This window comes from Geotrypetes seraphini, chromosome 3 (genome assembly GCF_902459505.1).
Source record: "Geotrypetes seraphini chromosome 3, aGeoSer1.1, whole genome shotgun sequence".
NCBI lineage: Eukaryota > Metazoa > Chordata > Amphibia > Gymnophiona > Dermophiidae > Geotrypetes > Geotrypetes seraphini.
Genome location: NC_047086.1, coordinates 205,680,866 through 205,693,832, shown reverse-complemented (window position 1 = coordinate 205,693,832; position 12,967 = coordinate 205,680,866). Strand labels below are relative to the sequence as shown.

At 48.9% G+C, this 12,967-nt stretch overlaps 1 protein-coding gene across 5 annotated transcripts in view; it reads right to left on the bottom strand.

The window, feature by feature from the left end:
* Positions 1 to 12,967, bottom strand: part of POU6F1 (POU class 6 homeobox 1) — a 243,556-nt gene that overhangs the window by 167,990 nt on the left and 62,599 nt on the right. For all 5 annotated transcript variants that reach the window (XM_033939750.1, XM_033939751.1, XM_033939749.1 and 2 more), the window contains one exon: positions 8,194 to 8,395. In XM_033939750.1, the coding sequence (XP_033795641.1) occupies positions 8,194 to 8,395 (202 nt within the window). The remainder of the gene's footprint in view (positions 1 to 8,193; positions 8,396 to 12,967) is intronic.

The window sequence follows — 12,967 nt, the reverse complement described above, 5'->3', positions numbered from 1 at the left end:
ATCTAAAGGCGAAAAAACAGTGTGACAAGGCAGTGGCTGCTGCCAGAAGGATGCTGGGCTGTATAAAGAGAGGCGTAGCCAGTAGAAGGAAGAAGATGTTGATGCCCCTGTACAGGTCATTGGTAAGGCCCCACTTGGAGTATTGTGTTCAGTTTTGGAGACCGTTTCTGGCGAAGGACATTAGAAGACTTGAAGCGGTCCAGAGGAGGGCGACAAAAATGATAGGAGGCTTGCGCCAGAAGACATATGAGGAGAGACTGGAAGCCCTGAATATGTATACCCTAGAGGAAAGGAGGGACAGGGGAGATATGATTCAGACGTTCAAATACTTGAAGGGTATTAACGTAGAACAAAATCTTTTCCAGAGAAAGGAAAATGGTAAAACGAGAGGACATAATTTGAGGTTGAGGGGTGGTAGATTCAAAGGCAATGTTAGGAAGTTCTACTTTACGGAGAGGGTGGTGGATGCCTGGAATGCGCTCCCGAGAGAGATGGTGAAGAGTAAAACTGTGACTGAGTTCAAAGAAGCGTGGGATGAACACAGGGGATCTAGAATCAGAAAATAATATTAAATAGTGAACTAAGGCCAGTATTGGGCAGACTTGCACGGTCTGTGTCTGTATATGGCCATTTGGTGGAGGATGGCTGGGGAGGGCTTCAATGGCTGGGAGGATGTAGATGGGCTGGAGTAGGTTTTAACGGAGATTTCGGCAGTAGGAACCCAAGCATAGTACCGGGTAGAGCTTTGGATTCTTGCTCAGAAATAGCTAAGAAGAAAAAATAAAAAAAATTTAAATTGAAACAGGTTGAGCAGACTGGATGGACCATTCGGGTCTTTATCTGCCGTCATCTACTATGTTACTATGTTACTATAGAAGAATACTTCTCTATTTCTATCTTCTCCTAGAAATTCCCCACTTAGTCTCCCTGTTTGTAGGCTAATTTGTAAACAAATGATTTAAATGATTGTTATACTTTTCCTTAATCTTTTGTGGATTTTGTATACTTTTTCCACAAACTATTTTTCTTTATAATGTTTATTGAAATGCAAATTTAAAAAAGGAAAAAAAGTACTTTCTAATTCTTCTAAGTTAGCACACAATCCTCTTGAGGTCTCCTACTAGCCTTGCCTTTTACTCCGTTCTGCGTTTCTGATATTTTCTGTTCTAGCACATAACTCTCTATGCCACTAGATTGCAGAAACACAGCAAGCACCAAATTTTGCCACCACTTTTTTCCAGGAGAGCCAAAAGGGAAGAGAGTGTTTTCCCTAGACTGTACATAAGCAAAGTGCAAGGACCTACTCCTCTGTCCCACTAATAATGATATCAGTCCCTCTACCACCTCCAAAGAAGAATGTTTATCACTTCTCAAAAGAAAAAATTTGTTTAAAGAAAAAAAAAAAATAGCAATCTGTGATCTGAAATCTAATGAAAAACAAGAGGAGGGTTTTTTTTTTTAAATTGATGTCATATAGTGGGTAATTTTACAACAGATTGCTTAAAAAATGTTCAAGGATGTGCTTACTTTACACTATTTATTTGTAATTTTTTACAGATTTAACAGTAAACAGTAAATATGGTAGTTGCAAAAGTATGGATATCCCTTCACTCAGAAATTTATAAAATAGACTCTTACAATGACTCCCAGTAGTGATCAAATTCTCAAACAAATTTACTTCTTCTTAGAAGGCAGAAATGTGTGCATCAGACTCTGACTCTGGGAATACCCATATTCAGATCACAATCTTTCGGTACACGTACTTTTGACATGTATGCAACCCCAAGCAATTTTATAAAACCGCAACATTCAACATATAAATTATGATGTACACTTCTCCTTCCGTATTCGCTGTGATAGGGGATTAACAGAACCGCAAATAGAGAAAAAACACGACTAACTTTTTCATATGTTATTCGCTGTTTTCTATTAAAAAAACCATCGTGAATATGGTGAAACCGCGAATAACATGGTGGGAGACCTGGCCTGTTCCTGAAGGAGAGGCAAAACACAGTGAAGAAAGTGCTGGGAATCAGCGATTTCTCTATGCAAGCTGATGTAATTTGGGGGGAGGAGACAGCAAGTTAAAAACCGTTAATAATCGAAATTGTGATTGCTGAAACTGCAAATATGGAGGGAGAAGGAGAAATTAGGTTCTTACCTGCTAATTTACTTTCTTTTAGCTTCTCCAGACCAGTAGAGGTTAACTTTACGAATGGGTATATATCTAATCATGACCAGCAGGTGGAGACTGAAAACAAAACTTTGGGACAGTATATCCTAGCCCCTCCTCTCTATTTCCCTCAGTCTGCCGAATAGCCAAGCAGAACCAAGAACTGGAAAACAACAGAGAGAAAAAACAATACTCCAAAAGGAGTAACAAATAACATACCCAAAATGCTGTTGGAAAATGCAGAGGAGAAATTCCCAAAGGAAGAATGTCCCCACAGCTCGCCAGCTAAGCCAGCCGAGCCACAGCCGCTGTTCTTCAATTCTCCCCGGCCCTAGAAAAATACTAGAACCCGCAGCAAAAACCAAAAACTGCCCGCGCAACAGCCCCAACAACAACAACAACAGACAGGGTGGGGACCTCTACTGGTCTGGAGAAGCTAAAAGAAAGTAAATTAGCAGGTAAGAACCTAATTTCTCCTTCTTTAGCACTCTCCAGACCAGTAGAGGTTAACTTTACGAATGGGACGTACCAAAGCAGTCCCTCTCACGGGCGGGACCCCCGAAGGGCCGATACCAGTACACGCTCACCGAACACCGCGTCCCGACGCGCCTGCACATCAACCCGATAATGACGAACAAAGGAATGCAAGGAGGACCAAACCGCAGCCTTACAAATATCCACTGGAGGCACGAGCGACGACTCAGCCCAAGAAGCCGCCTGACCCCGAGTGGAATGAGCCTTGAGAAACTCCGGAACAGGCTGCTGTTTCAGAAGATAAGCGGAAGCAATCGTCTCCTTGATCCAGCGCGCAATAGTAGCCTTAGAAGCGCCCGCTCCCCGACGAGGACCCGCCAGGAGGACAAAGAGATGATCGGACTTCCGGAATTCCTGGGTCCGCTGCACATAAGAGCGAAGGACCCGACCGACATCCAACTTGCGCAGCTGCCGTTGCTCAGAAGAGCCCTCCCGACCACCCAAGACCGGGAGAACCACCGATTGATTGACATGAAAAGGAGAAACAACCTTCGGCAGAAAGGAAGGAACAGGCCGCAAGACGACCCGCTCCCTAGAAAACTCCAAGAAGGGAGCCCTACAAGAGAAAGCCTGCAGCTCAGAAACACGCCTAGCAGAAGTAATGGCCACCAAAAAGACCGCCTTCAAAGTAAGGTCCTTCAAAGAACAGTCGTCCAAGGGCTCGAAAGGCGGACGCACCAAAACAGAGAGAACCAGATTAAGATCCCAAGAGGGAACCGAGGGCCGTAGGGGAGGCCTAAGCAACTTGGCCGCCCGCAAAAACCGAATCACATCAGGAAGAGCCGATAAACGCTGACCTGACACCAACCCTCGAAAGGCCGACAGGGCCGCAATATGAACCCGGAGAGAAGACCAAGCCAGGCCTCTATCCAGGCCATCCTGCAAGAACTCCAGAATGTTAGGCAGATAAGCGCGAAAAGAGGTCACTCCCCACGCCCGACACCATTCCTCAAAGAGACGCCAAACCCGCACATAAGCCCGAGAGGTAGAAAGCCTCCGGGACCCCAACAGTGTAGAGATCACCTTGTCTGAATATCCCTTCTTGCTAAGGCGACCTCTTTCAAGAGCCACGCCGTAAGACAGAAGGGAGACGGGTCGAACATGGGAATGGGACCCTGCATCAGAAGGTCGTCCGAGAGAGGCAGAGGAAGAGGATCCGCTACCAGGTGCCTCACCAGATCCGCATACCACGGACGGCGAGGCCAATCCGGCGCCACCAGCACCACCAAACCCGGATGGTGAACAATGCGAAGAAGCACTCTGCCCACCAGCGGCCAAGGAGGGAACACATACAACAGCCCCTCCGTTGGCCACTGCTGGACCAGAGCATCCAGACCCTCGGCCAGACCGTCCCTGCGACGACTGAAGAAGCGGGGCACTTTGGCGTTGCCACCCGTGGCCATCAGGTCCATCAGGGGCTGCCCCCAAGCCTGCACTATCAACTGAAACGCCTCGGCGCCGAGACACCACTCTCCTGGATCTAGAAAGTGACGACTGAGGAAGTCTGCCTGAACATTTTCTACTCCGGCTATATGAGAGGCCGAGAGGTCCAGCAGATGGGATTCCGCCCAAACCATGAGCAGAGCCGCCTCCTGCGCCACCTGAGTGCTCTTGGTGCCCCCCTGACGATTGACCTAAGCCACCGCCGTGGCATTGTCCGACAGCACTCTGACCGACTTGCCCAGCAACAGGGAGTGGAAAACCAACAGCGCCAGACGGACCGCTCTGGTCTCCAACACGTTGATCGACCAGGCGGCCTCCTCCGCGGACCAGGTGCCCTGAGCTGAGTGACCCAAACACTGAGCCCCCCAACCCAGGAGACTCGCATCCGTCAGGAGCACCGTCCACTGCGGGAGATCCAGACCCACCCCCTGAACTAGGTGAGGGGTCTGGAGCCACCAACGCAGACTGCAGCGCGCCAAGCCTCGCAGGGGGACCGGAACATCCATCCCGTGCCTCTGGGGAGACCACCTCCGGAGCAGAGCATACTGGAGAGGACGCATGTGGGCCCGCGCCCACCTCACCACGTCCAGGGACGCCGCCATCGACCCCAAGACCTGGAGGAAATCTCGCGCCCGAGGACACCGGGACGCCAAAAGCAGGCGAATCTGAGATTGCAATTTGCTCACCCGGCCCTCTGGGAGGAAGACCCTCCCCAAGGAGGTGTCGAACAGCACCCCTAGGTACTCCAGACGCTGAGCCGGGACCAACCGACTCTTGGAAAGGTTGACCACCCAGCCCAGCGACCGGAGAAACTCCACCACCCGAGCAGTAACCCGGGAGCTTTCCTGCAACGACTTTGCCCGAATTAACCAGTCGTCCAGGTAGGGGTGTACCAGGATGCCCTCCGACCGCAAGGCTGCCGCGACGACCACCATCACCTTGGTGAACGTCCGAGGAGCCGTGGCCAGCCCAAAGGGAAGCGCACAGAACTGAAAGTGCCGACCCAAGATCGCAAAGCGCAGGAAACGCTGATGAGAGGCCCGAATGGGAACATGCAAGTAGGCCTCCGTCAGATCGAGAGAAGTGAGAAACTCCCCCGGCTGAACCGCCAGAATGACCGACCGCAGAGTTTCCATACGGAAAGAGGGAATCTTGAGAGCCCTGTTGACCCCTTTCAAATCGAGGATGGGCCGAAAGGTCCCCTCCTTCTTGGGCACCACAAAGTAAATGGAGTACCTGCCCGTGCCCCACTCCGGAGGGGGCACCGGAACAACTGCCCTGAGATCTAGCAAGCGCTGAAGGGTCTGGCGAAAAGCCTGCGTCTTCCCCGGAGTCTGACATGGAGAAGCGAGGAAAAAATCCGGCAGAGAGCGGGCGAACTCCAGGGCATAACCGTCCCGCACCACCTCCAGGACCCACTGATCGGACGTGATCTCGGCCCATTTGGGGAAAAATTCGCGCAGCCGGGCCCCCACCGGAACCAAAGGGGGCGCCGGCAAGGCGTCATTGTGCAGGACGGGAAGCGGGGGAACCGGCGGAGGGATTCCCTGCCCCCCGACGGGCCCCCCGAAAGGGCTGCATGCGCTGGAAGAACCGACCCCGGGAAAATCCCGGAGACTGGAAAGAAGCAGCCCCACGCCCAGGGCGATACTTGCGAAAATCCCGCAAACGCCCCCGGGCCGCACCCCCCCGAGACGCCGGACGGGCACGGTCCTCCGGCAGACGGGGAACTTTCGAGTCCGACAAAGTCTGAATCAACTTATCCAAGTCCTCTCCAAACAAAAACGACCCCCGAAAGGGAAATTTAGTAAGCTTAGCTTTGGACGCAGCATCCGCCGCCCAAGCGCGCAGCCACAACACACGCCTTGCGGCCACGCCAAAAGCCATAGACTTAGCCGAGATCCGCACCAAGTCATATAGAGCATCTGAGAGGAATGAGGCCGCCATCTCAATCTTCGCTACCTCCTGATCCACCAGAGACCAGTCGTCAGACTCTCGATCCAAGACCTGCTCCGCCCACCGAAACACGGCGCGAGCGACCAGTCCCCCACAAATAGCCGCCTGGACCCCAAAGGCAGAGACCTGAAAATTTTGCTTAAGGATGCTCTCCAATTTGCGCTCCTCAGAGTCCCGCAAGGCAGAACCGCCCTCAACAGGCACGGTATGCCGCTTGGAAATTGCCGAGACCACCGCATCCACGACTGGCGAAGCTAATGTAGCCCGATCCCCTTCCGGAATGGGATACAGGCGAGCCATGCTGCGCGCCAGCCGAAACGGCGTCTCCGGCGTTTTCCACTGCTCCAGAATAATATCCCGAATATCCTGATGCATAGGAAAAGAGCGGGAAACGGAACGGATCCCCCGTAACAGGGGGTCCCCCACACGCGGAGTCTCCGGCGGCGCGTCCTCAAAACGCAAAACCGAAGAAACCTGCTGAATAAGGTCAGGCAGCTCATCTTTCTGAAAAAGGCGCACCACGGACGCCTCGTCACTGGAGAACGGGAAATCCGACAACCAGCCGCCAGCTTCCGTCCCCTCCAGAGAGTCCTGGAACTCCTCAGAAGGGTCCAGGTCCTCCTCCAGACCGACCCGTTCCTCCGACCACAAATTCTCGACCCACGACACCCGCGGACGCTTGGACAAGGGAGGCGGCGGAGGGGACGTCACGCCAGACGAAAGAGGCAAAGCCGCAGGGAGCGCGGAGGAAAACCCACCCCCCGAAACCCCCTGGGCGCAACCGGGACCCCCAGCCGCCTGAAAATAGGCTCTGCATAAAGAAAAGAAAAATTCAGGAGAAAAACCCCCCGAGGGTCCCAAGGGACTCCCTGCCACAGCAGGGGACCCAGCAGAACCTTGCCCCTGCATAGTCAAAACAGGGGGAAGGTCACCTGAGGTGGAAGACAAAATGGAGGGGCCAGACAGAGAAGATGGCGGTTTTCCCGCCAAAAAAGCTCCCTCCATAGCCTGAAGCGGCTGAGAAACCTGAATAGTCTCAGCCGCTAAAGCAGGCAAGCCGGCATCAGCTGTCAAAAAATCAGCTGAGAGGGAATCCTTCGGGGAATCCCTCCGTGGGCGGTTGTGGAAGACCGGGCTTCCCCACTGCTCCAAGCCGACTCGCGAGGCACCATCGGCGGGGAGCTCTGGGCGCCTGCAGCCGCTGCCGACGGAGCTCCACCACCTCACCGACCCAAACCGCCGAGATCAGGCCGGCCGCGAGTGCCTCGCGGCTGGACTAAAATTGTGTCCTACTCCCCCGGAGAAGGGCACAATTGCTCCATACGCGACCTAGCTATAAAAAAGTGCTGGTTACATGAAAAAATACAGTAAAATACAGTTTTCTTAAAGGGAAACAACCCTTCAGACCAGCACTACCTCAGGATTTTTTTTTTTTTTTTTTTTTTTACAGAACAGACTCCACAGGCTCTCGAAGCAATATGCCTTGCTTGACTTAGGGGGCAAGGCTTACTGCTGAGGCTCCTCTAAAAAAATGTGGGGAGGTGGAGGAAGTGGGGGGAGGGACCCCGCTCGTGACCCACCGGGTTTAACACCCCCGAGGTCGGACGAACCCCCAAACAGAGTCCGCCCAAGCTCCGTCCGGCTAAAAACAGGGACAATAAACCCCCTAAACAAATTCCAACAGCCCTACCAAGGGAGATGGGTACAGATCACTCAACACCTGCTGGAGACTGAAAGAAGACTGAGGGAAATAGAGAGGAGGGGCTAGGATATACTGTCCCAAAGTTTTGTTTTCAGTCTCCACCTGCTGGTCATGATTAGATATATACCCATTCGTAAAGTTAACCTCTACTGGTCTGGAGAGTGCTAAAGAAGTGTACACAGAAAGATTTATACTACTACCCCATTATGTATGATTACTGTAAGAGCATGGGGGGGAGGGGGCGGAAAAGGTTGTCTGTGCAACTGGCATAAGAATACACAAAGAACTGGTGATGATCCAACCACAACCCCTAGATCCTGGACCCCTAAGACATGGTCTAAGTGACTGGCATTTGAAGTCCAGCTTAATACACATCATCTCATACCCATTGGCTCTTCACATGCAATCTCAGGGACTGACTGTGCAGCTTCTCTCCCTGGATCGCATGCCTCTGCAGGATAACTCTGGCTCCCAGGGGTATCCAGGGTTGATGCTTCAAAGGATTTTCCAGCCTCCTCTGTCTGAGCCGGGGCATCAACCCCTACTTCCAGTACACGGATGGTCTCATGGCCTGACATCACGATAACCTATAAAAATAGTGCAATGTTACACCAATCACTAGACAAGAATATGTCTTACAATGCTTCTCCAACTGTGATACGGCAAACATAGTTTGCAGAGCTATATGTTCAGGCAAATTGCTTTGCGTCAATAAAACTGCAAGAAAATTTTTAACAAGAATTATAGAACAAAGAAGATACATAAAAGGAAATTGATTGATGAACATTTGGTAGAACACTCTGTTCAAGAAGTACATTAATTTGAAGACTACAGGGTTTTTATCATTTCTGTTTTGAAAATATAGTGAAGGAGGAGTGGCATTGATTTGAAACGTGTACAAATGGAATAATGATTTGTATTTAGGTTTAACACAGTTGTTCCACATGAGGTAGATCAAGTGGTCTATTTTTATGATTATGGTGCTTATTTTAGAAGTTCATAAAATAGAATTTAGAAGTTGATATTGCATAAATATCTAAAGTCTAATTTTACAAAGCCAGGATATGAATGTCTAAAACTGAAGAAAGTCTATATAGCAAGGGAGCATGCTCTGGGTGTGATTTGATTGATGATCATTCCCCATTTCTTAACAGATCAACCTGGGGAGTTAGACCTGTTTTCTATCTTATCCTGATTGTTTTTCTACCCCAAATCCCTCTTGTGTCAGGTAAGTTTTAGGTCTTGTCCTTTTATGCAACGCCATTTACTTAAGTTGTTTTAATCTTCTTATCTGTACTGTTTTTTGGTGTTTTTTATTTTAATTGTTCTCTCCATTTTTAATCTGTAAATCGCTTAGAAGTTGTATAAGCGATAGCATCAAATTTTAATTTGACATCTAATTTTAATTTGACAATTTTTAATTTGACATTTTACCTAGGACATCCAGGGAGCTCTTTTAGAAAATAATGTAACTGTTTGCACTTACCCTGTGTTAAATGCAAAACAAAACACAGGCTAAGTACAAAGCCTGTATGTTAAATACACGGAGAAGGGTTACTATGCTGAATCCCAGAGCCTGGGCAGCATTGGAAGGGGACTGCTGTTGCCCAGGACCAGTGAACAACAACTGAAGACCTCAGATAAGTGGGGGTGGGACAGGCCTTGGGGGGGCCTTCAAGGGGTGAACAGGCCTTTAAGGGGGGGGCAGGCCTTCAAAGGGGGGGACAGGCCAGGGATGGTGGCATAGGCCTTAAGGGGGTCAGGCAGGCCTTCGAGGATGGGCTGTCCTTCAGGGGGTGGGACAGGCCTTGGGGGGGTGCAGGCCTTCAAAGAGGGGACAGGCCAGGGATGGTGGCATAGGCCTTCAGGGAATACAGGCAGGCCTTCAAGGGGGGGGACAGGCTTTCAAGGGGGGACAGACCTTCAAGGGAGGGGGGCCCTGGTGTAGAAGTACACGGAGGGAGGGAAGGGGGGTTCAAAGAGATGTGCATATGCCGGACTTTGGGGGGGAAGAAATAATGGGTCTAAAAATAGAGGAGAGGAAGAGAGATGATGGACAATGGGATTTAGGGAGGGAAGGAACAGAAAAGGAGAAAAGTTGGACACAAGGGATGGTGTGGAAGGGGGGATAGAGATACTGGATAGGAGGGTAGTTGGGAAAAGAAAGGGAGAGATGGTGGACCCTGGGGTGGTGGGGAAGGAGGGAGAGATGCTGGATGAAAGGATAGTTAAGAAAAGGTGGATCTATGGATGGAGACAAAAAAAAAAAGAAAGATGCCAGACCTCCGGAGGAGGGAAGGGAAACGGAAGGGGAGGACAGAAATGGCAGATGGATGGTTAGAACGGAGAAAGAAGAAAGAAGGAGACCCTGGCAAGCAAGTTATCAGAAGACAACCAGAGCGTGGGAACAACAAGATTTGAATAATGACCAGACAACAAAAGGTAGAAAAACTAATTTTATTTTCCATTTTGTAATTACAATATGTCAGATTTGAAACATATAACCTGCCAGAGCTGGTGTTAGACCGCAAACGTGAGCTAGGATTTAAGAGAGAGAGGAAAAGTCTTTTTTGTTTGTTTATTTTGTTTACACCACAGCGCCAGTGTGGTTAAGAGAAGGCAAAGGGGGTGAAGAGGCTATAAAATAAACCCACCAGGATGTTTGAAAAAAACACCCAATTGGGCAGGAAAATTGAATCAAAAAACCAATTCAGTAGGCTGAATCGAATCGAAAATTTTTTTCCTGAATCGGGCAGCACTAGTGCTGAGGCTGTAGCTTGAGCAGGGTAATTGGACATAAGCACACGCTTAAGCAGCAGTACCTGTAATTAAGCTGCTTGTTTCACTCTAGGTGTGTAAAAATGTACATGGAAAATGACACATGACGCAAGTTTTATTAAAATAGTTATTTCTGTTTATTAATTGCCATAATGGACCTCAAAAGGTTGGTTGCATCATCTGGGAAATCTTTACAGACGCCAAACGCTGGCTTTCTGACAAAGATCTCAACTCGATAATTCGTTGCTCCCCAATATGTACCTTTTGTCCTGCATGACATCATTACTTGTCAGCCAATCCATTATGTGACAAACTCAAGCCCGTTTCAGGGTTTTCCTATGACAAACCCAAGTCCGGTTCGGGTTTTGCCACAAGGATTAGGAAGAGATATAATATGCCCCGCTGTAAAAGGGCTGACCAGGTAGAAGCCTCGTCTGTGGATTTAGCTGACTACTACTGGAAGTGGAGTCAGATTAGGCAGAGCAGGAAAGGCTTAAACAGAAAAGCTACACACAGGTTAGGCAGGTGCCCAAGTCGGTTAGAGGATTACTTCCTTTCCAGCAGCCTGTCCAGGAAAGGGTTAAGGCTGGAAAGGTTCCTGCACTTAGGCAGATAGAACAAGCCTGTGTTTGGAAGGCCCCTCCCCCACCGATGCTGAGTGGGAGGGTCCCTTCCCAGCTTAAAATGGGACAGTTGAGAACTCAGACGGGCGGGGGGAAGCAGCCTGGAGGCAAACAGGAGAGATTCATCCACTCTCTCCACACACTGAGGATGCTGGAGACTGGCAAAATGTTGGACACGGAGGAGCTTACTGCTGACCCAGGGAGTGAGGAAGGAACCCCAGGGGAACCCATGGAAATCCAGGAAAGTCTGGTAGGACCGGAGGAGGTACCCATGGACATTGATAAGCAGTAAGGGGATGTGTATTGCCGGTGTCCACAGTAGTGAAGCTACCAGTTATGCCAGGGATAGTTTGAAGGGGAGTTGTATGTTTCTCCCTTCTGATAATGAACTGTTAATTGCTGCTTGAAAGCTTTAGGGGTAAAGCTAGCAAACGTTTTGGCATTTTTTTTCCTCTCTGCTAGCAGCCAAGCTGAGCCGAGAGCATTCTTCCTCACAGCTGTGCATAATTGATTACTTGAACGGCATAGCAGGGAGCTGTGCTGAGAGCCTTCACGTTCCCAGAGCTGAGTGTACCTTTTGAATTCTGTGCTAAAGAAGACAATACGTTTTGCAGTACTACAATAGGTAATAAGCCACGTTAGGCTGTGAAAACCAGGTGATATGCTGGCCAAGTTTCTTGTTGCACAGTTTTGTTAAAGTTTGTTTTATGTTCTGGATTTTTCATGCCTTAGAAATGCCACAGCTGCTGGAGCTGAAGCAGCTCAGTGAAAGTTACTAAATCCCAAACTGCCCTGGTGAACAGGACTGTTTATAGATTTGCTAACAAAGTCCAGAGGCAGTGAAACTGGATGTTAAGGTGGGACACACCCAAAAGCCTGGACACTGGAGTTTTTGAAAGTTTTACTCTGTTTGAACAGCTTGTGTTCTGCCCTCATAGTTTTGAGGGCTTGTTTTTGAAGTCTGCTGAGCTGAAGCATATTTCTTTTGTTCAATACAACCAGTGAACATAATAAAACCTTTTGTTTGATTACATTCTGCCTCAGTTTTTTGCCTTGCAAGCCCTTATTAGGCTGTTCATGAGCCAAGTGAAGTCCTGAGGGGTCCATCGGTGGTGAGGGACACGTCGGGCCAGAGTCTTGTGTCACGATCCCGGGGCTCACAACGCAGCGCCAGAGCGCGGGTGTGACAATTAACAGAGGCTGTCCTTAAATTTGGACAAAGAACTTCCTTTTAACATGAAATAAAAGTTCCAGAAATCATATTTTTGTTTACATTCATTTCTGAATATACATAAACATTTTACTACATATCCAATATTCTTTTTGTCACTCTCAAAACTTATTTCAGACAGTTCGTCTGTGTAAAAGGCAACCTGCTGAAAAGTTCTTGTCCCTGTTAGCACCATAGAAAGGAGGAGGGATATTCCCCCTCCTGCTCTGAGCTTTGCAAAAACTGACAGTTTCAAATTTCACTAACACACAGACTCAGAAAACTGAGATCCCTTCCTATGCTAGAGACTAGTACAGCGTCTCTGATTCTAACTTAACTATTTCCAGATGTTGCCTCAGGATTTCTCCTTAAGAGTTTCTTGCATCTTTAAAATATATAAAATATTGGAAATTAAGTACACACCATTCTTTCACATATCTTTCATATATACATCATTCATTCGGGGCCCCTTTCATCCATAGATCCACACCATATATTTCATTCATATTTAATGCAAGAAAGCTTTTCTTCTATGCCCAGTATACCCA